We start from the raw sequence: 24,765 nt of genomic DNA, 5'->3' as shown, positions 1-24,765 counted from the left end.
TCCGATAAAGGAAGGACCTTTGGTTCGGTTCGTGTAATGAGGTCTGTTCCCGTTGCGTGAGCAGTCTGCGGGAGCACGTCGCGTGGCAAGGCAGAAGCCACTGCAAGGGAAAGTTTTTTGCATGTTCAAAAGAATCCTTTTTTTTTTTTTTCACATGGTTCTTAGAGCAGCTGCACAATTTGGTTTTCAGAAGAGAATCCTCAGTTTTCTTCCAGACTTGTCACATTCTGAGTCTCCGCGTGGGAGTTCCCACACTCCCGGGGAAAAAAAAAAGGCGAATTCATTGTTGGGTTGTTTATCAGAAAGCGCTGCCTGTGACAGGCAGCTGGGCTGGATGTGCTGGAGTGCCAGAGGAAGATCGTTTCCTTTCGTGTTTTGCTCTCATGCTTTCTCTTGTGGCACAACATCGCACTGGATCACATCGCGGTAGCAAACATCACATCCCCGACGTGTGTCATAGCGTCAGAAGGATGTCACGCAGGGCTCGCAACCCTCTCCGTATCGCCCAGTCGGTGGACGAACCCTTTCTCCGTGTGACTCCTCGCGCGTGCTCGATGAAGAAAACCAGTCAAGATGGCTTAACGTTTTAATTTGTGCTGCCCTGCCTTCCCCTGGTCGCTGCCGGCCCCGCTCCTGCCTGCCGCGGCCCCGGCGCAGCTGCCCGCGGCAGGATCGGCTCTGGGCAGCGGCGCGGCTTCGCGCCCAAAGCGGGCGGTGCCGCCCCGGCACGTCGGTCCCCTGTTCTTCTCTGCAGCCGAGCTGCGTAAGCTCCGGTGGGAGCCACCCACGGACCCGCCGCGTGAAGAGCTAAGTGGGTTTCAAACAGCAGAGGAGGGATTTTTTCGCAGTGCAACGTACAAGTGATTTTAATACCTTCTGCTAATAACTCGCACGCTTCTATTGCCCCCCAACTCCTTCCGAATGTCGTATTCGGAGAAGCTCTCTGTCCTATTTAATTTCAAAACTCTGTTGGTGGTTACCTGCGAGGCAGCACCGCTAATAAATAACAAACAGTCGGTGAACGGCCGGAAGGCTGCGCGTGTGTGGTACGGCTTCGTGGGTGGTGGGGCTGGCTGCGGCTGGCCGGATCCTGCGTGGCCGGGAGCGAGTCCCGCAGCCGCCCTCGGCTCCGTCCGCCTCGGTGGAGGCCTCGGCGAGCAGCCGGGAGGCGAGGTCTGCGGCTCTCCCTGCCTGCGTCGTCGGATGAGCCCCTCAGCGGCTCCCTTTCTGAGCAAGAAGTTTCTGTGCCCCTGGAGAAGAGGAAAGGCGATGAAAGATTTTAAAAACATCTTCTGTGAACGCGCCCTTTTTCACATCTGAAGTTCAGAAGACGTTAGTTACTTTTCTGAGGGGAATCCCTGTGCTTGAAGCAATGGAAAAACCCACTGTGACACACGGAGAACTTCATGACATTGAATTTGTGCCTGACGAATAACTTTTGTCACTATCGTTTGTTTTCTGAAATATTGACTCTGACACTTTTCAGGCGTAATACAAGAAAACTGTCACCTGAGAGGCCGAATGTAATAATACTTGTAAGAGAGACAGCGGAAAGCTTTACGCCTCTCACTTGATATTCCTCACCAACAACCGGCATTGCAGCATCATTCCAAGTAGCAATTTTAGTGGAGTATTAATTTGCCCTAATAGGATTGCTAATGCTAATAGGATTCTGAAGTTTGCCAAATCAAGTAACTTAAATTATATCTTCTAAAAAAAAGTAGCGTGTTTTGTTAGTAAAGGATTTCTTCTTGATTACGTTTGTTGAGATTTATGTTAGTTCTGGTCAAAAGTGAAACTGCTAATTAAAGACTTCCACGGTTACTGCCGTGCTGGTGTAGTGCAGTGGAATATAAATGAATTAAAATCTGTTTCTGTCATGTACCACTGGTAACTGCAATGGGGAACAAGAGTCTTAAAATGGAGGAGGCTGAGGGCTCGTTAGATTAGCTCGGCGCTGAAGAAGTCTGCTCTGAACCACAGCAGTGGACGCGTGAGCGGCGTGTGAGTTGGATCCTACACCTCCATTAACCTTGCGTTTGGGAGAAACGTCACCGGTTGTGTAGTGAGGTGCAAGTGAATCCCAGCCTGTTGCTGCGAGGGGAATATATTTGTATTTTCTAAACTTCTGCCACCAAGTCCTCTGCCTGGAGCTCTCCAGTGCTCTGCTACACCGCTCTACACCGGCGTCTTTCCATGGAGGTGTTGAACAGATAATTTGCAGGACGTGTAATCTGCATTCTCTACACTTCAGCTAATAATACGAACAGTAGCTAGATGTTTTTAACTAGTCCAATATTTATTAGGTGCCATGTTGCGGGTAAGGTTTAATAGCTGTTCCGTGTGCGGAGAGCGTAGCAGGGAGGGTTGGGGGAGGTGCAGTTTTCTCTTGGGAAGATAAATGTGAAATAAAGTTTGCCAGTCAGATCAGCTCTTGAAGAAAGAAGACATATTGTCGGCTTGGCCAGACGCGGTTTCATGTCTCGAGGCTGTGTAACTATGCACTTGTGGTGACACTTTGATAGACTGACACGGAGAACATTTTGTACGCTGCGGAAGATACAGAAGTCTAAATAAGTCTAAATACAAGCGATGTGCCTTTTAGCCTCCTTCTCTCCTAACCATAAGTTGTATTTAAAAAAAAAAAAAGAAAAACAAACCTTGAAACTTGATATGAGGGTGCAAATATGGGTGCTTCGTGGAAAATGTGACAAGTTCCAGTTTGGTTACTGATTCGACAACTCTTGTTAATTTGGGTTTATACATACCACGTACGTCCCCTCTTGTGGCATAAATAATCATGTTTCAGTAGAGTCAGAGCATGAAAAATACTTTCTTATGCTCTATGAGAATTTATTGATACAGCTTTTATACCAGTTATCTTCTACCAAAGTCGGTGGCTGTTCGTTAACTCTGAAATGCGTCTTTTTCTCTTAAAGGTCAGCATAAAATCAAGTTTATCCCAGAAATGGTGGGACCCATCTTAGAAATGACGCTGATCCCTGAAACCGAGCTTCGGAAGGCTACAATCCCAATCTTCTTTGATATGATGCAGTGTGAATTTCATTCTACTAGAAGCTTCCAGATGGTAAGCAACGAGCTACAGATATTTAAAGTTTGTAAGAAAGATTTAACTGGTTTTTGACAAAAACAGAAGAATTTTTGTTATTTCTTATTTTTCTAAAGGATAATATGGATTTTCTATAACTCTGAGTGGCTATAGAGTTTTCATCTGAGGTTTTTAAATTCTTGTTGAAGAAAAAATTTGCATGAAGTAAATGAAACCTTTCTTTATGATACAAAAGGAGAGCAAAGACAGATGTCTTAAATTTTCACTGTGACTCAGGAACAGAGTCTGCTTCTGAGTGAAACTGAACATAAAGGAAGCCTGATAATGTGGCAAAAGAAACTATAACCTGTAAGAATTTATCATCTCTACTATCTTATAATTGTGATAGTCTTTACCATTTTATGGATTTTGAAGAGGGAAAAAAAGCCATCCAGTCAGTGTCAGTGTTTCTTCATGTTATGTAGGCACTGCAAAATCTAAAATACTAATGTAGCATTTTTATTCTATTCTATGTTAACATGCTGAGGGAAGTCCTTGCAATAAGCACACACAATCTTATCCTCATAGCATCAACTTTTGAGAGACAAGCGGAGTGAAAGAAAGTTTCCTGACATCATTCATTTGAGCTTCTTTGCCTTGAAACTTTGCCTTACGGATTGAGTGTAAGACCAGGTAGGCCAGGTAGTGTTACGGTATAAGCCAGCGTAGCTCCTTTACACTGAAATTTCTGTCGGTTCAGGATATGACCTTGTGAATTTTGTAATAAAGTTTGACATGTGTTGTTTACTTTTCCCCCCTTTATATTGGCAGTTTTCTTTCTTGGATGAAAAATCTTAGCCTTTTCCACACTTTTTTGTGAACTATTATTCATAACCAGCTCTTAATAAATCTGTAGCCAGAGTAAATGAGTTTCTGCGTGGAGAGACTTAAGCAAGGGAAATGGCATCAGCTTTATTACTTTGATTTGTTTTGTGCTGGATGGCGTGTGGGGAGGTTGTGAACTGTATTTTGGATCCATCCAATTACTGCATAATCATTTTTTCTTATGTTTGACTCCGATGATACTGTAAAGATTGAAATGCTCGCTGGGATGCCATTTAAACAGTTTCCTGTCAGATGGTCTCTTTTGTTGCTTGTCATTTTTTATTTGTACAATTATATGGATCATGAAAAATCCGAGGGTAACTTTATAGCTAAATTTATGGCCCTATATTTTCTTGACAGAAGGAAACCAGCTTTGTGTGGAATAGTTGGGTGATTTTAATAAATGAACATCTTAAATATTTCACACAAATCCTTTCTGCCTTTTGAGAAGAAAAATGCCTCATGCTTAAGTCAGAGATGTCTTGGATTGTAGGTACTCAACATATATTTCTTATGACAGTATAGCTTCTTTCTTTATGGACATAGCATTGATATGACAGGTTGCAGAGGTAGTAAACCTTTTTTCAGTGCATTTGGAGTGAACGGTTACATCTAACGGGGAATAATCAATCTGTCCATTTATGGTTTTGCAGATAATGTAGTTATATAGTTTGCTGAATATCTCAGATTGGTCTTTGGGGAATGAAGATCACAGCTTGTAAAAAGCAGAGAATTATAGAAAAGTCTAGGTTGGATGTGACCTCTGGAAGTAATCTGGTCCAAACCGAGCCTTAGATTGGGTTATCCGGGGCCATCTGAAACTCAGTATTGAGTATTTCCAGTGAGGGAGGTTTCACCACTTCTCTGGGTGACCTATTCCAATGTTTAAGACTTTCTTCTTATATCCAGATGGAATTTCCCCGAATCAACTTGTGCCTGTTGCTGCTTGTGTTGTCACTGTGCACCCTTGTAAACAGAGTAACTCCATCTCCTCTATAACAACCTTCAAGGTGTTGGAAGGCTTGAGTCTGCTTTTCTCTAGGCTGAACAAACCCGATTCCTTCAACCATTCTCCAGGCCAGGTTCTCCAACACTCTGCTCATCTTGGTGGCCCTCCATTAGACCATCTCCAATTTGTCACTGTCTTTCTCGAGCTGGGGGGACCAAAGCTGGACACAGTGTCCCAGCCATGGCCCAACAAGTGGAATAATCCTGTTGATCCTCTAGCTGTAGTCTTGTTGGTGCAATCAAGGACACATTTTGCCTCCATTGAAGGGGCACACTGCTTCTTCATGTTCAGCTTGCTGTCCACCAGGTCCTTTCCAGCAGAGCAGCTTGTACTTGCTGCTTGCAACAATACCATCCCAGATTCAGGACTTGAAGTTTCTCTTCCTTAAATGTTATGCAATTTCTTGTTGGCTGTCTTTCAGACTGTCAAAGTCATTAAACCACCACCCTTTGAGATGAGCAATTTAGCCACTTTTTCCACCCACCTTGTAGTCTCTCTGTCCAGTCCGTATCTTACCAACTTGTCAAGAAGTATGTTTTGAGAGACTGTATCAAACACATTGCTAAGATCATGACAACCACAGCTCTTCATCCACTGAGCAGATAGTTTCATCACAGAAGGCAGTCAGGTTGGTCAGATGTGGTTTACCCTTGGTAAATCCATATTGGCTTTTCCCGGTTACCTTCTCACCCTTCGTGTACCTGTAAATAACTTCCACGAGGGCTTGCTCCATGGTTTCCTCAGGAGCTGAAGTGGGCCTGCCTGGCCTGTAGCTTCCCAGCTCGTCTTTTTTGTCTCCTTTCTGTTTAAGTGCTAGAAATAGATATAAAATAATTTAAGTATTACCAGTACCTAGGGAAGCTTTCATACTTGAATGTGTCGGTGTAATGTACTGCGTTATGTCGTCTGTACACAACTACCAATTACCATTGTCCAGCATTGCTTTCAACGAGAACTTCAAAATTGAATGGTTGGCTGCTGTTAAACTAATCTGCCAGAAATCCAATTATCTAACCTTATTAGTCACATCAACAAGGGTTTAGATTGGCTCCATTTCTCCAGCAGATGTATAAACCTCATGATTTGTGGGGGAGGAATTTAAATTTTTTGCAGAACTTCAATGCTGTGATGGCTTGTGTTATAAACAGACAGCTTTCCCGATGGCGGTTTTAATTTCAGTATGAATTGGTTTGCCTGGTGAAACCAGTAACAGACAGAATGGGGCTTTTTGTTCTTCCAGTATATATAGCCCTGGGAAAAAACAGAAGATAAATTCCTCTGGTTTTTACAGAACTAAATTAAAGGCTGACTGGATTAAAAGCTGGAGTTGCCCATTTTTGTCCTCTCCCTCTTAAGGTGCTTTAAAGCCTGTATAAGGCTTCAAAGTAGCCTGTACCTCAAAGCATGAATCTGATACTAAAGTCAGTGTGGGACTGAAGCTTCCCTGTAGAAGAAAATGCCTCCTTCTCCGCTCTGCTTTTTTCCCTTTGCCTGTTTTACTAGCGAACCCTCCAGATCAAAGGGAATATGTCAGAGCCACAGGAGCGATGAAAGAGAATTGGTTTGATTGTTCAAGGCCTGGTCAGGTGAGCGTGATGGATCCCGTGGTGACAGCAGGAGAGAAAGTTCATCATGAAAGAATCATTCAGCTGAAATGTGGAATTTGGAGCATAAAAAGCCCTGACCTTCTGATGTCGCTGCCTGTTCCTTCCAGCTGCCACTTGCTCTGGCTCCATTTCCTATGAGCACTCCTGTTTGCTTGCCTACCCAAAACTTTAACCTACCTTTTCTGGACCTTTGTCATTGCTGATGTAATGTTCCGCTTGGTTTGAGTTGAACCCGTTCACAGAGAGGTGCCAGTGCAGGAACTGGTACAAAACAGAGCGTGGAGTAAGCAGGGGGAGATGTTGGGTAGGTTCTCCCTATCTCATGGCACTGCGTCATAATACGACTTCTTTTAACTAATCTGGTACAAATTAATTAGTAGAAGTAACTTACGTTAAGAGCCAAAAAACCGTATTAACAAAATAAGGTAAGGGGTTGAGTCAGAAGCACTACCCCAGCCTGTCTTCCCCAGCATGATTACATTTCTCAATAAGTAGGAAGGAAGGAAGGACCCTTATCCTTCAAAGTAAAATCTGAGCGGTGTAACCCCCAACTCTGCAGTAGTGAGCAAGAAGAAATTAGAAGTCCCATATGGCTAATTTTCAGGCTGAACAGCGTTACAAAGGAGAATCATCTGGTGGTGTTAGCATCAGCGATATAAGCATACAAGTTCCAGCATGTGTTCTTACCCTGTTAAGAGTAGGGAGTTGTGTAAAAGTAATGATCTGAGGAAAGAGCCCCAAAACTGCAACACCACATCTGTCCTGTTCTCTGCAAATTGGAATGGCATTTAGCATAATGGAACCATAGCCGAAATGATAGAAAAATGATATAGAAATGCATAAGCAATGAATGCATAATGCAGAATCATATAGATATGCATAATAAATGAAAGCATAATGCAAAATCATATAGAAATGCATAATAAATGAATGCATAATGCATATGATTACTCAAATAAAACCATGGGTGCAGCTAAAGTACTTCTAGCTAGCGTTCTGTTGTGAAGAGAATTAAATGAGTAAAGACCAGAAGAAATAAAGAGGAAACCCTTTTAATTCATTTCTGACACTTAACAATAAATCTCAGTATCATCAAGACGGCCATACTAGCATTTTTATTTGCAGTGTAAATTTTTTGTTGGTTATCAATGAATTTCAAATTGATACCATTCTCCTTAATAAGAAGTACCTAGTTTATCTGAACCTCTCTCGACTTTTAGAACCTATAATTCCTTATTAAGTCTTTCTACCACTTCTGAGCACTGTGTTAACCTCCCTTTCCCTGTGCTGTAGATTTGCAGACAGAACACAAGTTAATGACTTGTCCAAGTTTCTGTGATGCTGCAGATCCTCCTCTGTAATCCCACTGAATGTACAAATTCAAATAAGTCATCCCCCACAAAGGATTAATTTCAATAAGTAACATTTTTAGTTATCTATGGTTGAAATGTAAATGTGTAAATTTTTTCTTCTTTTCTGGCCTTTTGGAGAATAGCAGTATTCCTCCCTCACCTCACCTGAAGAGCAAGGGAGAAAGGTAATGCAGTAAGTCTGGAGACCTCCAAAATCACCTGCTACTGAATGGCTGCCAGATCTGTTTGCTGGCCGGAACGCTGTGGGAATATAGCAAAGAGAACAGATGAAACTTGGGAATTATCACCAACTTTCATAGCAGCCTTTGAACAAAGTTTTGCAGTACTTGGGTGCTATTTCTGCTTTAGGACTAATTTCTAGTGGTGTTATCGTCACTTGAATTTTATGTGGCAAATTTATTCTTATCCCATATCAAAACAAATTTATAGCAGCTTGGAGGATTGAAAGTCTTCCTCATCTACAGCTAGATTAAATTGTCAGTCAGTGCTACAAATATAGCCTGACCACACTTTAGGTAAACCTAAAACCAAAAGCGATTAGTTGAGCTGACACTTGAAGATGCTAGATAGCTTACATTGATTTATTTTCTCCAGATGGGAGATTGTAACAGACAGATGAAGTAGTGGATATACTCTTTGCTCAAGTTCAAACACACATCCTAAAGAGAAGCCGAGATCTTGATCAACTGCAAGGAAAAGCTGATAATAATTTCCTATAATCTTCCTAAAATCACCCCTCAAGCTTTCGCTGTCAACAGAAAGATAGGAATCTCAGCTCATTGATGGTGCCCGATATACCCCCTAAGCCTCCAGAAAGAGCCTCAGCAAGTGTCACTGGCTGTAATGTAAACACTGAAAATTTGGCGCTTCTTCACTGAGAATAAATTCCGTCACAATAATTGCAGGCCTACTTTGTGCTATTTTATGCGTTTAAAAAAAGAAAAGGAAAAATTGAGACTTGGTCAACAGATGCCAGATGCGGTGTCCCAGAGCCATTAGCTTGTGCGACTCCAGGGCCGCGTTCTTACTCCCATCGTGGAAGAGGATAGCTCTATAAACCTCAACTTGTGTTGATGAAACCTTCTTCTGTGGAAAGGCCGCGGAAGGAATTTTAACTATGTTGAATAACGTTTAGTCATCTGGCTTGCGTGATCTACATCATATTGATTCCTTGAGAAGTATCAAGAGTGATTGAAGAGCAAAGATACTGTTAATAGTCCGTAAAACCCCAGAAATGCCACAACTCTCACTCTGTTCAGCCCAAGAGGACCATTAGGGAGATGGCCCAACAAAGCCTAGATTTACAGAAATTTAAGTAAAATTGATATCGGGAAGATACTCAAGATTCTGTACGACAAATGTAATTGCTCTTCTTTGTATGAGTAATCTCTTGCTAAAAAATATATCACCGAAAGGGCTCACGCTGGCAGCAAGTGTCATTTTTCACATTGGTATAGAAAGTCAATTTCTTTCTGGTCTCATTAGAGAACATGAATTTTGTGACTTCTCTGTTTCATCATTGTGTTGCCTCAGTGTTTTACTTGACACGTCCTTGTACTGAGGGAACGTGTTTCAGCTTGTGTTTGCTTCTTAGAGGGGGTGGATTGCATTATTCTTCCTTTTCTCATTTTCCTGTCATTTTTTGAATAATGGATTCATTGTATTAAAAACCTCATTTCACTTCACTTTTCATTCATTTCTTCGGAAGGAAAGTAGTGAGAGAGCGGAACAGGTTACCCGGCGAGGCTGTGTCATCATCCATCCATGGAGATGTTCAGTACTTGGCTAAGCAAGTCACAGTTGGCCTGATCTAGTGTTGGCAATGATCCTGCATCACCTGGGAGGCTGGATGAAATGACCTCCGCGGTCTCTTCCAGGCAGTGTTTCTGTGATTTCGTGGATCATTTCGGTACAGAAGAGCACCTATGAAATATTTTAATCTGAGGTTTGGGGTTTCAGCTTTAAAACAGTGAGGTATAATAACGAAAATTGTTTTAAGATGGAATATCTGTTGTTTGGGTACTTGGTTGATTTTATGGCTGTATGCATGATACAATCTGTAGTTCAGGTTTCCTGACAGCTCACAGTTCGACTGACTTGTGCGTGTTGTTAGACTGTATCCTGAATTTGCTCTGAGCGGTAGGTGAGCAGGACTTTTTCTGCCTTGTATTTGTCATGATAGCTGGTAGTCACTGAGCTCAGAGCAGGGATTTTTTTTTTTCTCTGTTTGTAAGACAGGTCTGGTGGGCTGCCAGGTAGCGTGTAAAAATAAATTTCCCAACTCAAATGCAGAGGACAAAAAGTCTGGGGTTGCATATGAAGGTAGGAAATGATGCGAACATTACTGCAGTTAATGCTGAGAAGATCGTGGAGACTTGGAAAGGGAGACAAAAACAGTGTCCTGGATCTGAGTGTGGGTTTTTATATTACTGCTGTTGAGCCTGTTAAGATATTCAGAGACCGAGTTGTCCTAACGAAGAGGAGTATTTTGGCATTGTCACAATTTATCGAGCAAATCCTTCATACCAATGTATATTTCTCCCTGAAAAGGATTTTTCTTAGCAAAGCAGGAACTTTTCTACAGTCCACGGCCACATTTCATGCGCAGGGTCAACTCGGGCAGCATGTGTGTGTTCACAAGTGCTGTGGGCTTCAGCAGAAGAGGACCTTCCAGGAGAGCAGGCAGGTGCCTCCAGCTGTGAGGGTGGCCAAGGTGCTTCTCCTCACCCTTACTTGCTGCAGGCTTTTCTCTTGTTCTGCCCAGGTTTACCTTTTATTTCAGCATTTATTTCAGGAGAAAGGGATTGGGGCAGAACTAAGGGCATGTCTGTCTGGTGCTTGGTAGAGGCGTTATGATAACCTGCATGGGCTGAGGTGGGACCGCGTGGGCAGAGCTTAAAATGCAGCGTACGTTGGCAGAAAGAGATCGGTGGTGGACGTAGCTGCTACGCCTCCTCAAAGTGATATAAATGAAGGTGGTGAAAAGCACTCTCTTATCGTCAGAGTTTCATCATGACATAAGTCCGTTGGCAAGGGTGATCTCACACTCCTCGCTGAAATAAATACGCCAGCAGGATTTCACAGCGTGGACTAAAAAAATCCAGTTTCTCTTCCTAGCTAAACCAATCGGAGCCCTGCTGCTGGCTGGAGATAACACCTTGTCTTCCTCAGCTTTCTCCATGGGCCTGACCGTGTAGAAAATACCTGTCCCCTCTTGTCCCCCGGTCACTGCTGAGCGATGGTGCTACGGCCGGTGCTACGCCACCGGCGGGACCACGGCCGAGCTCAGCCCCTCTGCACTGGCATCTGGGACGCTCTGGGATGCTGGTCCCATTACCCAGCTGCCCGTGACCCGCCCTTGGCGGAGGCTGCTGGGCTGGCAGGGCTCTCTGCGGCGATGTTTTACCTCGTGATACATAGATTTTGATTTTTGCCTTTCAGCATAGTTATCAGCTAAATCTTTAGCACCTGACCTCTACTGCAGCGCTCTTTGAGGTTGTCCTTGTTGTCTCCTTGCGGTTGTTCCCGGTGAAAGAAAAGTCTAATTTTGCTTACAGGCTTGCAGCAAAAGCCTGCCTTCTCCAGTTACAGATTGCCCCGCTGCTGATCGGGCAGCGTTTGGTGGCTCTAACAGAGGAGCTAATACTGTTGTCACTAAAGTAGATCTTTTGATCGGTGGAAATAATTTATAAAGAATAAGAAATGCCCTTATGTTACTGGTACAGCTTAGAGGTGGGGGAGCGTAGCACGGGGAGGGAAAGCTCAGGCTGGAACAGAGGTGCGAGAGTGGGTCCGTAGGCTGCTGCTGACCCAGAGGTTGTGGAAGTGCATCCTCGCTCTGGAAGTATATCAAGCTACAGACAGTCCATTCTTTTTTCGTTTGTACATTATATGCCGTTAATATTAACTGCAGATGCAAAGTACATCTCTTGACATTTACAAAATGTTAGTACGCTTTGTTCTTGTGCAGATGGCCCTTTGCTTCTCCTCGGAATAGTTAGGGACTGCTTAAGCAAGTGACAGTGAAGAAATTTGAAGAGAACTGTTCTGTCAATAAACTCCCACTCTGACTAATGGGATCCCCTTCCCCGGCCACAGGCTCCCCTCTCAGCCGGGCTCTGCTGCCGAGGTCTCTTGACAGTAGGTTGTGTCACTAATGGTGCGGCTGTCTGTGCTTATTTAATGAAGAATTAGGAATTAGATGACTGGACCGATTTGTTACATAGCAGCAAGCCTAGAGTGATCCTTCCTCCGCTAACAGGTTGCATTTGTTCCTACCCTGGGCCCTAGGGAATGTAGCAGCAACAGGTAAAACCCTCTGTAACCATTAAAAATGCAGTGAATTACCCAGTTTGCATTTAAAATATATTCTAATGCCCACTTAAGTTTGCATTCTTTTATTATCGCCCAAATATTACTCTGAAGTTGTTTGGAACAATTTCCCTCCCCTCTGCAGTGGCTTCTTAGCAGGGTTGTTAATTGAGTTGTGCCCCACTGTGAGTGAGTATCTGTATGCTAAAAAGGGATGTTAGTGATGCTAGGGCGTGCATCCGGCTGAGTTACCCAGCCTTAGGTGCTACCTATCCCCTCTCGTAGAGCTTTCAGCATTTTTGTATTTTACTTTTGTTGCTATTACCGTTAGTGCAGGGGACAGTCTGTCCCTGGCTTTGTGTCTTCTTTTTCCCCGCCCTCATTCTTGTCGTTAATCTCCTTATTTCATGTCTCGTAATGCAAATATTTACACTTCATTTAACAACATGACCGATGATTTCCTCAACAAAAAAGTCCTTGTAGGGCAGCAGATCGTCGTGGATAGTCTAATACCAGAGACTGCGAACTCTTAAAGTCAATCAAGCCTTAAAGTAGTGGCTAAACATCTCACCGAGATACCCAACCAATCTGTGAACCATTGAGGCTACAGTAATAAAGTGAAATATTTGCCATCTGATTATTTACGCTTGCTTTGTTTAATTATAGTTTGAAAATGAGATCATCACGAAACTGGATCATGAAGTGGAAGGAGGCAGAGGAGATGAACAGTACAAAGTGTTATTTGACAAAATGTAAGTGTTGATCAGCGGCGAGATTTATGTCACAGTAAAGTCAGGAGAGAGAGCAATTAGATTACAATGAACTTTGTAGCCCAGAAATAATTAAAATCTGTTAATGATGCACGATATTTAAAATTGCACCTGAGCCAAGGTTTTTTCTGCGTGTGATTAACAAGGCAAATGTAATTGGTTTTTCAGTCTCTTGGAGCACTGCAGAAAACACAAATACCTTGCTAAGAGTGGAGAAACTTTTGTGAAACTTGTTGTGCGCTTAATGGAGAGGTTGTTGGACTACAGGACCATAATGCACGATGAGAACAAGGAGAACCGCATGAGCTGTACTGTCAACGTGCTGGTAAGCAAAGAGAAGTCACCGGCCCGAAATGGCTACTGCATTCTTAATTTTACACCTTAAACAAAAGGTTTGTGTAAAACGGGGTACGTGTTGGGATTCTCATGAAAGTTTGAAATATTTTGGGGGTTTTTTTCCTTTCTTAATGAAGGTGAATCTATGAAAACATGGGTTATGACTTCTTTAATTGATTCTAAGGAAAGATTTAAGAAGAAATGTTTCGGGGCCTGATCTTTGAGGGCTGTCCATTGACATTTACAATTGATGTATGAACAACTTTATGCAGAAAAACACTTTGACATACAAAATGTTGGAGTAATATGCAGTTTACTGCCGAAATTTTCATGCATTAGCAATCCCATTTGTATTCTGCTTACCTGCTCAGCTTCCGTATTGAAAATTTTTGAAGAAATTTGAGTGTTACTATTTCATTCACAGCAGAAAAAGCTCAGGTCGTTTTCCTCACTGATGGGAAATTTCCTCCTCGTAGTTCCACAAATTCTGGAGTACCTACTCTATACTACAAACCTTCGTCCATTTAGGCTAGAGTTGGAAGCAGTAGAAGTTGTCCCCGTAGCAGGCACATCATGCTCTTCGGTGGAAGCATTGGAGTATGAGATTTTACTAGCACAAAATCAGCACATATGGAAAAATGTCAAAATAAATTTGAGAGACCTCCAAACACAGTACTAGCTAGATTTGAGTTTTCCGATAGGACTCAATATTACACTGTTAGCCACTAAGGATTCAGAGCTTTCATCCCTATATCGTTGTCAAAGCTTTCATTTCGTTTAAATATGTGGGGCACAGACAGCGAGCGTTTATGGTTTATGTGATATGGCTGATAGATTTTGTTCAGGCTGGTTTGGAAAGATCTGAGTAAATAGTTTGTAGCTTTAGCACTTGCGAGTAATGCAAACGTCCTCGGCTCGTGCAGCGCAGCCTTTATGCCGCACTACCGCATAAGCTATAAATGATGAAACGCTGCCCATTAGAATGGGAGAGAAGATAAAGACATCAAATCAGAAATTGGGATTTTATTTTGAGTTTGGTTTTCCTCTCTGTGCACATCAAAAAGCATCAGAATGTTCAAGAAATGGGAAAAGAGGAGGAACTTGGAGAGTTGTCACTGGCTGTTTGTCTAGTGAGTGCCGTCAGGTTGCCCGCAGAAAAGTCATAGCGTCCTCCCGAGCAAATTTGAGTTAGAAAAGCCTGCCAGTTCGCACCAGGCCAGATAGGAAATAAAAAATCACATACACCATACGCTCTAAAACATGACAACAATTGATAAAACTAGGAAAACTTCCGAAGGAAGGTGAATTTATTTCTCCTTCCCTTCATCATAATACTCTGAGTCTCTTCCTAGTAATTCTTGCCATACCAACCGCAGAGGGACCGATGGCACACTTGGGGATTGGTTTTGTTTTCTCTGTGTCTCTAACAGCGTCTCCTGATGCTGATTTTTGTCACCTGAATTTTTCGAGTATTTGCAGACGATCAATTTTGTGGGTGATTTACTGCTGTCAGGTTAAATCACCACACGATACCCACACACAGCGCTGCCCCCGAAGTCTGCGGGAAATGCAGGAAAGCATCGCAGGGCAGAACTCTCCTTCGTTTTCAGTAGGCGTGATTTAAAACCTTAGCTTGGTTTTAAAGTCCCATTTGCCCTCCAGGGCCAACACAGTCTTTTCATCATTCCCCATGCACCTGAAGTGAAATTTATGCCTTCGCAAAAATCCGACCCAGGGCTGATACTCAACACAGTTCCCACTTGAGGTCTCAAAGAGTTCTTAATTGGGACTTTAATGATGCAGAGGCTTTCACAGGATTAAGTTTGTCTGTATTGACTATAGCTTAAGTCAGAGGTTTTGATGTGCGTTTAAGCCAGTGCTGATGTATAAAAACAAATAAAAGCCCTCTCTGTTCCCTCAGCTGCTTGTTCCTACCCCTGACAATCCTGGCGAAAGCACACGTGCCGCCAAGGTAGCAGAGCAGATCCGAGGAGGGATCTTGCTGAAAGCTCACGCTCTTCCCCTCCGGTTATTTTTCATCCCCGTGAGTTCCTCAGCCCGTTCGCTGCAGAGCCAGACAGGCGTGGGCCGGCACGGCGTACGGGGGATGTGGGAACCTGCTCCCAACGATGGGGCAGGAACAGGGACTGCTTTTTGGGGGAGAGGGAACTGTCGTAAAGGCAACGGGTGTCAGTGCCAACCTGCTGCCCAAGCCTCTGCCCCTTCTCCTTGATTTGATGTTGCTTCTGGAGCTGCATCAGAGGGGCAGAGCAGCTGGCAGCAGCATTAGGATAAAATGGTTTTACGTTATTGATCCACCTAACTCAGAAATCTCTCCTACTTTAAAAAAGCAAACGAAACACAAGTAAGAAAAAATAGCGGAAATTTTTCGTGTGGTTCAGTTTGTCTTTTGGGTTGAACTCAAAACCAGTGAGCAGTTATGTCAACTAAAGTGGTATATCCACCGAATAATCCGTCATGTCCAACGCCGGCACCTAGATCCTAGCTTGTATTTCGGTTCTCTTTGAAGGGAAGAGTTTTGTATTGGGCTTGTGCATCTCTTAGTGGCTGCTCAGACTGGTTTAATTTGGCACTGAAATAGATTGTAATTCATTGAAGGGGAAATTTCTTTGTATTTTGTTTTCTTAGATATATTTGAACTTTTGAAGGCAAACTTTAAATTAGATTCAGAAGTGCCTTTAATATCTCGCCCAATTTATCATATCTTGCGTTTACAATATTTGTAGTGTTAACTAGTTTATCTCAAGACCAGAGGCATTCAGACATTTCTGAAGAGAGTGATGATAATGTGAGGCATATGAAACCGGATAAATAACACTAATCTAACTTTTTATTTCCAAAGAAACTATTAGAATTCAAGGGCAGATGATGTATTACTCAACTGAGGTTTGGAGTTTTAAATCCATAGAGCAACTGTTGCTTCAAAATTATGGTTTTGTATATTACAAAATTTCAACTGAAAATGGTTAATGATGTGTGACTTGCAAATGCCAGAAGCAGATTTCTGGCAGTACTATTCTTGCAAATTCGTAACCTTTGCAATGAGACATAAACCCTAATATGCTACATCGTGAAACATCACAGCATTAGACTTTATAAGTTAAATAACTTGTGTTCTATCACTAGAGGCAAATTTCATTTTGCAGTTTTGAGGTTGATGTTACGCAATTACGAATTTTTAATTTAGAGCATGTTCTGTGTACGGTTCAGACTGTGAAATCAGAGACTTTGTAACAAAATTATGTTGTTTTTCAGAATTTCTACAAGGAGATTGAGAGAGAAGAAATGTACATAAGGTTTGTAAACATGACCAGGGACAAACTCTGCTTGGCTTGCTGTAGTGTAATTGGAGAAAATTAAGCTCATATTAAGTAGTCACTTGGGGGCTGGAGGGAAAGAAGTAATGAAAAAACATACCTTTGCTGAACCTTAAGTACATTCAAAAGCTGATCTTCACTGAGAACAGTGAGCATTAGGAATTAGAGTAATGAGATTTTTTTTGTCCCCCTTCTCCAACTCCTGCAGTGATATTACGATGAACACTGAAATACTCAGGAGTGTTGTCACGTGAAAAACATAAGTCAAAAGAAAACTGAGCAAAGAAATAATTCTGCTTTCTGGCGAAGTACAAAATATGTGACTTGAGGTAAAAAGGGCTGTTAAATAATATCAGACTGATACTTACCTTAAATTTAAAGCTTTTAGGAACCTTTCAAAATCTGTTTTCACACAAAAGAAAAATGGTAATATGTTGTTGTGCCTTTTGTAAACCTCAGGGTTCCTAGTCCTCTATTTGTACTTTGGCTTAAAATTGGCTAGACTGTTGTGCTAAAATGATGAAGCTTGTGCTTTTACTGCTATTTTAGGTATCTAAATATTATTCATTAATTCATTCTCAGATGCTTGTTACCTTTTTGGAAGAATTTTCACTTCTGAACTCGCTTCCTGTTGTTTCAATGAGTTTAATTATTGCTTTATTAATTTGCAAAAAGAAACTAAAATCTAGCAAAAGGCAGGACTGATAATTGTGGACAAACACGTTAAAGTTACGAGTCGGAGGTCTGCCCTATTCAGCATCTCTATAAAGCCAAATTGTCTCTCACTGTCAACCCCCCACCCAAATTCTCTCCAATTTCTGTTAACAAACTTATAATGTGTCGTAATGAATATCGAAGTTCTGTATTTTCACTGGCTTTTTCAAAGCACAATTTTAATAGTTTTGTGGGGGTTTTTTTAATTGTTACTAAAAAACCCTAACAAACAAATGAAGAGGATCTCCTTGCAGAGGTACGATGAGATTGAAGTTAAGGAAGAAGACATGTATGTGTCTCTGTAGCTGAACAATTAGAGCAATATCTCTTGCACAAAATCTGTATCAGATCCACTACGCATCACAAGTCATTTATATGTATTGGAAAAAAACCCCAACGGAAATGCAAATGGTCCTAAAGGTGTCTGTACACACAAATAGGAGCTTTAAATATCCCCACATATATTTAGTTGTTTGAAGATAGAGTTGAACCGTTGTAGTCTTCAAAATAAATTATTTAGTAACAGTTAAGAACCAACCTTTTTTAAGAACTGTTGTTTTTTATTACTTGCAGGTATTTGTACAAACTGTGTGACCTGCACAAAGAATGTGATAACTACACGGAAGCTGCCTACACGTTACTTCTGCATGCAAAGCTTCTTAAGGTAAACACCACAATGCATTGCAAGTTTTGAAAATCATCTTAGCAGTAGCCAACAGTAGTACTGTTTGTCCCTCTTAGAAAATCTGCACTTTAAACTGATTAGCAACTGTGTGCTGCTTCTTATGTCAGTTTTATCTTTTGCACGTGTAATCCCTACGTGCAGGAAGCCAGCCCTCTGCCGTTAGTGTGTGTCAGTGTGCTTTACTCATCTTCATCTGAAATGAATGGAAGCACGGTCAAGTCAAGACCACAAGTTATTAATTGCAAAGCTGTAATTTATATTTCTTCTAAATATCAAAATTATTGTCGTGGTTTAGCCCCAGCCGGCAACTAAGCACCACGCAGCTGCTCGCTCGCTCCCCCCCGGTGGGATGGGGGAGAGAATCGGATGAGCAAAAGTAAGAAAACTCATGGGTTGAGATAAAGACAGTTTAATAATTGGAACAAAATAATAGTAATAATAATAATGAATTGTAACATGAAGGAAAACAACAAGAGAGAGAGAGGAACAAAACCCAAGGGAGGGGGAAAAAAGTGATAGAACTGCTCACCACCCACCGACCGACGCCCAGCCCATCCCCGAGCAGCGATCGCTGCCCCCAGCCAACTCCCCCAGTTTCTATACTGGGCATGACACCATACGGTATGGAACAGCCCTTTGGGCAGTGGGGGGCAGCTGTGCTGGCTGTGCCCCCTCCCAGCTTCTTGTGCACCCGGCAGAGCAGGGGAGCGGAAAAGTCCTTGCCCAGTGTCAGCACTGCTCAGCAACAGCTAAACCATCAGGGTGTTACCAACATGATTCTCATCCTGAATCCAAACCACAGCTCTATACCGGCTACTGGGAAGAAAATTAACTCTGTCCCAGCCGAAACCAGGACAATTATGTAATGTGCGGAAGCATCTAAACACATATTTTAGTAAACCAGCTCTCCACAGAATTGTTTTTGCAAAGGCAGTACAAGGGAGTGCTGGAGACTGTCCTCAGGTGCTCTTGGGTATCTGTAGATTCAGTTTTGATTTTGAAAAGTTAGAGGGAGATTCAAATAGTCTTCTTTAAAAGGTACGTGTAATTTTAATGCAGTGTTACACAGTTTATAGCACATTTAAAGAGACATAACCATATTGCTGTTCTTCAAGGAATGTTCTGGTGTAACCTGCAATACACATACATAAAATGTTTTATCTATACAAGGTGCATGTAAATAAAGCATTTGAGTTTTTAACACTATATACTGGCAGTCAGAAATGTAACAAAGCTGTATTTCATAAGCATTAATCTCACTGAAAGCTTTCTGGATAGATGGTGTTGTCTCTAATATGCAGCTTAGTTCCATGATTGTGTCACAAACGTGGCAGCGTGTGCCAGCCGTGTTCTGGCGTTATCCTATAGAAGGATGCTGCACGTAACAGCGGACACTTGTGTCAGGAAATCACATGTTTAATGTAGCCTACTCATCGCTAAATTAGTAGGAAGGAGTTTTATGTTTTCATTTTAAAAAGCAGGCAATAGGAAAAGTAAAAATCTAAATTCCATAAGAATTAGTGTTTTCTGAAGCGTTTGCTTTAGTCCCCTTCTTCTTCCTCACATCTCACCACCCACAGTGAAAACTCTCTCTCCTCGGGGAGACCTGGATCTCTTTCTGCTCCCCGCGAGGACGGTAGCGCCCGCGGTCGTATGGGGCAGGGAGTCAGGGAAGGAATAATTGAGGTCTGCGTTTTCCCCTTGATCTCCTTCTCATGCCCATGGCGAGAGTATTGCAACCTTCTGGGTTACTGCAACCTCTGGGTTATTGCAAGCCTTCAGTTTATTTACAGAAGCTATGCTAATGGTACCCCATTTCGTAAAGGAAATTTATCTTCTCATTTTAAGCAGCTCATTGTTCTTAGCAATCTTTGATTTAATCTAAGCAATCCCAAACGATGTATGAGTGTAAAATATCTGTGTTGAAAAGTGGAAGGTGGTAAATGAAATGCTTTTAACGGCTGCACTGAGAATTATTCATACCTCAAAACCGAGTAAACTGCATCCAAGCTATAATAAGACTAAGTATGATGCAGAGCGTACATGTGAAATTTAAATTAAGACACTTTGAAACATATTTACTGTATTTTAAAATAAATAAAGGGTTATTAGACAAGAAAACATCAGCAAGATTCATCTGGAGTGCAAAAGCACTGTAGCAATAGCTTTATTCATTATTGAAAGCAGGGGCAGTTGTTGGACCCAGCCTGCTGGATGCAGTCACTTCTTTGGTAATGAAATTTTCTGTGCTGAGAGGTGTGTCAGAGCGGTGAAGACGTGAGGAGATGGCTCTGACACCTTCAGTCACTCGGGCCCGTGCAGCCGCTTGCCTGTGGGTAGAAGCTCGAGTGAGTAACTCGCTGACTCTGGCTCTGAAGATCTCTCTTATTCCCACGAGGGACGTAAAACAAGACTGCCAAATTGTGCAATACTTGGTCATCACGCTTTGCATGAATGAACCTTTTAGACAAGGTAAAGCATTCGTTCCCTTGCACAGGTGGTGCGGTTTCTGGAAAAATGATGGAATGAACCGTGCCATAAAATGTCACTCAAACTTTTACCTCTTATGGCTTGAACTTGCTAGTCAATATGCTTTATGTGACCTTAAATTAGAGTTTAGCCAATTTGGGGTTTTCTTACAGAATGTCTTCCGAGACCGGATGAGTATCTTAATATATTCCTTTAATTTACTGGAAAGAAATACCCAGTTTTCTTTTCTTATAATGCAAACTGATAGAAGATGGCAAATGTAAGGGTAGTATTTGTTGCAGGTTTTCGCCACTAAGTGGGCGTTTGTTTATAAATATAATTACGTTAGAGTTTGGCATTCTTTGGCATCTTATTATAGAAGTGTATTGATCTGTCTGATACAATATCCTGTTAGTACCAGTAGTTAGCAGTGGACGGAGTTCAGTATTGCTTGAGAAGCAGCAATATTGTGGTGTGTGTAACTTCAGACAGCTGAGTTTTTCTTTCAAACCTTGAGGACAGGATTTTCAATGTCACTTATCATTGGCATGTATTTCATCATGTTGATTCTAATGGGATCCCCTTTAGGTCAAGACTGAGAGCTGTCGAGAATTTCACCTTTACATTTGTGAGAAGGCTGTCTGTGGAGAGAAAGCCACCATCGTTTTCTCCAGATCACTGCAAGCTGATTAAGCACACTTAAGAAAAGAGGCTTTAGTTTTATTTTTAACCCCTTTAGTCAAAATTAAGATGTTCAAAACTAACAAAAGAGAGTGGCTCTTCGTATGCTGAAAAAAATGCCGCTGCATTGCAGACTGCATGAGGTTTGTGTTGCTCAGAAACACAGTTTTGCGGTACAAAGGTGTCAAAGTTGGCTACCTTAGCCAAACACAAACATTTTGGCCAAATTAAGAAGTAATTGGGTGAAATGTAATAACATATAGGAGGTAGAACTGGATGATGTAACAGCAATTCTGTGAATAAACCTGTGAGCTGCTGATCGTTGGCTGAATTTCTTCTTTTCTCAAAGTTATACCACTTCATTTCTGTGGGCAGTCCTCCTGCTACAGTAACTTTGATTTTCAGAGAAGAAAGTGAACAGTTCTTTAATTAATTTAGTTGTAGAACTTGGTTTCTTAAGGCAAGAAGTCCTGTTGGAGCACCTGTCCCTGTCTCTTTTTCAATCTATGAGAAGTTTCATTTGATTTAATGGAGGTTTGTGATTTGATTTGATAGAGGTTTGTGAGTCTCTAAGGTATTAATTTCCTCCTAGCGTCATGAAAATAGATAGCTATGGAAGGGTAGGATATAGTATTAGTATCCTGTCTAGGGAAAAGGCTCCAGTACTGTCTCATCCCCAGGTAGATCGTAGGGAATATTAGTGGGAGGAGAGAAGGGAGGTGAAGAAGAGGCGATGTGGATGCTGGAGTCCAGAGGTTTCAGTTGCATCTGTCCCTTAATGGACCCCGGAATATGCAGGTGGAAAGGAGAAAGCTGTAGGGAATTGCTTGGTCCTCTCAGGTCTGGGAGGAATTTAATATCATTTAATATCTGCGCCTTGCTCCTCATCCGCTAGGCATTTGCTGGAGGAGCAAGAGCTACTGATTGCAGACAGGCTGGATAAAGTTAGTTGCGCTTTTCTGTGCCCCCAGATGTTCTCTATGAATTTTAGCCATTTAATTTCTGTGCCTACAGTCCTTTCCATTTGCATTGATGTATCTTGGCTTCGGGGCTTCTCTCAACATAAATCTGCTCGTGTTCGTTATGCATCTAGCAGGCTGTACCCATCAGCAGGCCAAGGTCAGCCTCATCAAACTCACTGAGGAGAGGAAGCCACCTCAAGAAACTTCCTTCCAGCTGATATATGTAATTAGCCTCCAATTACAGCATTCAAATAAACGGTCCTCGTGCCCAAGGAATCAAAGTACACGACGCCAAAAAAAAAAAAAATCTTTGTTAGTGCCTTAGCTGTGGTACCACTTCTTTCAAGAAAAAGTGTGTATTTTAGCCGAATTTTACTGACGTATCTCGTAACTTTTGATTTGCTTTCACTTTTCCCCTCTTTCTTGTGTAATTTAGTGGTCAGAAGAAGCATGTGCAGCACATCTTACCCAGCGGGATGGATACCAGGCTGCTACTCAAGGACAGTTGAAAGATCAGCTATATCAAGAAATTATCCATTACTTCGACAAGGGCAAGGTAAAAAAAGGAAGAAAAAAGTCCAAATATGTTTCATTGCCTTTCTCTCTAACTTATAAGTTGAATAGTAAACATAATTTGCGTCAAGTGACCTTCAGGGAGCTTTAAACTTGCTACAAGTTATTTGGAATGCTTTATGTAAACGGTCCACCAGCTAGCACTTAAAGATAATAATACTGAAAAAGAAACCAGTAAAAAACCAAAAATCAATGGTACATTTCTAACTGCTGCGTTAAGGGTAAATACATGTGTATATGATGCCATGGAGAAAATAAAAGTGATGCATGTAATTTGGGGGACTTACTTCTTCTGGCAATTGCAATAGCTAATGCACTCCTTCAGCTACCCTTGTTTTTTCTCGTGTACACAAAGTATTTCCCTCAGAGAACGGGTGTCTGTGGTTCATGTTGTAAGAAGGCAGAAATATTCTCAGATGAGACCATTTCATTGCAATTGCATCTTTTACTGTAAGACGAATTTGCATTTGGCATGGCATGGTGGGAAGGGGAGGGTGCTGGTGTTACCTGTCCGCAGATGAAGGGGTTTGACTTGGCAGGCAGGAAGATGTAGGGATGTATCCGTGTTTGGATGTTTCATGCACAAAATGTTTAAATATAGAAGCAGAGACCTCTTTGTCAGAATATTTCAGAAACGTAAACTAGGGTTTTTAAAAGCAATCTCTGTTGCATAAATGTAGTGCAAACAGAAATGTCATTTTCTGGTAGAACTAAATATTATCCAACCAGCTCATGTTTTCCAAGTAAGTTTTTAGCAGAATCAGATTAGTATTTTGATAGAAACTTTGCTTAAAAGGTCAAATTTTATACCTTATCTTAATGCAGTATTTAGAAGTTGTTAATAAATGATGCTAAAAAAAACTGGTAAGTCTAGACTGTGATAGAGCCGGGCTGCCCAAACAGGCCGCGTGGGGCTGGGGCTTGCCTGGGTGCCTCGGTGCTCGTGCAGCGGCTAGCATTGCTTTCCACAGCATGCTTCTGCTGCCCAAAAAGCTTTTACTAACCCCTTGACAGCGGGTGAGGAGAACCTCGTAAGAATTAGGGTCATAGCTGATTTAAAAGTATATTTTCATATTCCATTCCTCTCTGGAAAGGAAAAGCCAGAAGTCGCGTGTTTTTATTTTGTTGGTTTACGTCTTTATGGCTTCACAGTTAGTCTTTTATGGCGCTAGTATACAGGCAGTGGGAATTGGTCTTCTGAGCGCCAGGCCAATGCATTTTAGCTATAAATTAAAAGCTGCGGAGTCCTGTACGTCTGTGTTGAAAACAGCCTGTCTTAAAGTCGTACCGGCCCGTTTCTGCTGATAGCACTAATGAGCTGTTTATATAAACAGCAGGCAAAATACCCGCTGCTTACTTTTCAGCCTGCGCCACGTTACACAGCACGGCATCCACGCTTGAGAGACCGGTGTTAGGCTGAATAACCATTCTTAATTTTTTCCGATTTTACAACTAGAAAGGAGCGAGGGCTCTGCCTGCCTTCAAAAGAAACAGCGCTGAAAATGCTGTGCTTTCCCTCATAGTTAGATTAAACAATTGAATCTTCATTATTCTAAAATTTTTGGTGGACAGTGATATCAAAGGGACTGCTGTGGTTACTTATTCGTATTCCTTTGCATAACTTAAATCATAGGACTCCTGTGTGATTTTTTTGTGCGTGTGAGGAGGCGATTCATTTTCAAAGCGCTTTTTCCTCTTTACGGATATTTCTTCTCTCATTTTCTGGTCACTCCAGTTAGTGATAAATTTTCGTATTGTTCAATGAAAAGGAAAAAAAGTAAAAATCAATATACACTGAGAATATGAGTGTCTTACATGAATTTTCAAATGTCAGGAAGCTCAAAGTTGAGGTTTCCATGTAGAATTAAGTTAATCCTCTCATTTGGGATGTCCTGACATTAGGTTAAATCAACTGCTTACATTTACCTATGCAATTTGCAAATGTAGTCCAGCAGCTCTTTTAACTATGCCATTCCATGATTGGTAACACATCTGAAAGAGTA

The 24,765-nt window shown here is 41.8% G+C and overlaps 1 protein-coding gene across 3 annotated transcripts in view; it reads left to right on the top strand.

Moving 5' to 3' along the window:
• The window catches only part of DOCK1 (dedicator of cytokinesis 1), a 323,968-nt gene that overhangs the window by 243,811 nt on the left and 55,392 nt on the right, over positions 1-24,765 (top strand). For all 3 annotated transcript variants that reach the window (XM_075504339.1, XM_075504341.1, XM_075504340.1), the window contains 6 exons: positions 2,940-3,088; positions 12,901-12,986; positions 13,173-13,329; positions 16,617-16,657; positions 17,966-18,056; positions 22,626-22,745. In XM_075504339.1, the coding sequence (XP_075360454.1) occupies positions 2,940-3,088; positions 12,901-12,986; positions 13,173-13,329; positions 16,617-16,657; positions 17,966-18,056; positions 22,626-22,745 (644 nt within the window). The remainder of the gene's footprint in view (positions 1-2,939; positions 3,089-12,900; positions 12,987-13,172; positions 13,330-16,616; positions 16,658-17,965; positions 18,057-22,625; positions 22,746-24,765) is intronic.

This window comes from Mycteria americana, chromosome 6 (genome assembly GCF_035582795.1).
Source record: "Mycteria americana isolate JAX WOST 10 ecotype Jacksonville Zoo and Gardens chromosome 6, USCA_MyAme_1.0, whole genome shotgun sequence".
In the NCBI taxonomy this organism is placed as follows: domain Eukaryota; kingdom Metazoa; phylum Chordata; class Aves; order Ciconiiformes; family Ciconiidae; genus Mycteria; species Mycteria americana.
This window is presented reverse-complemented; position numbering and strand designations above follow the sequence as displayed.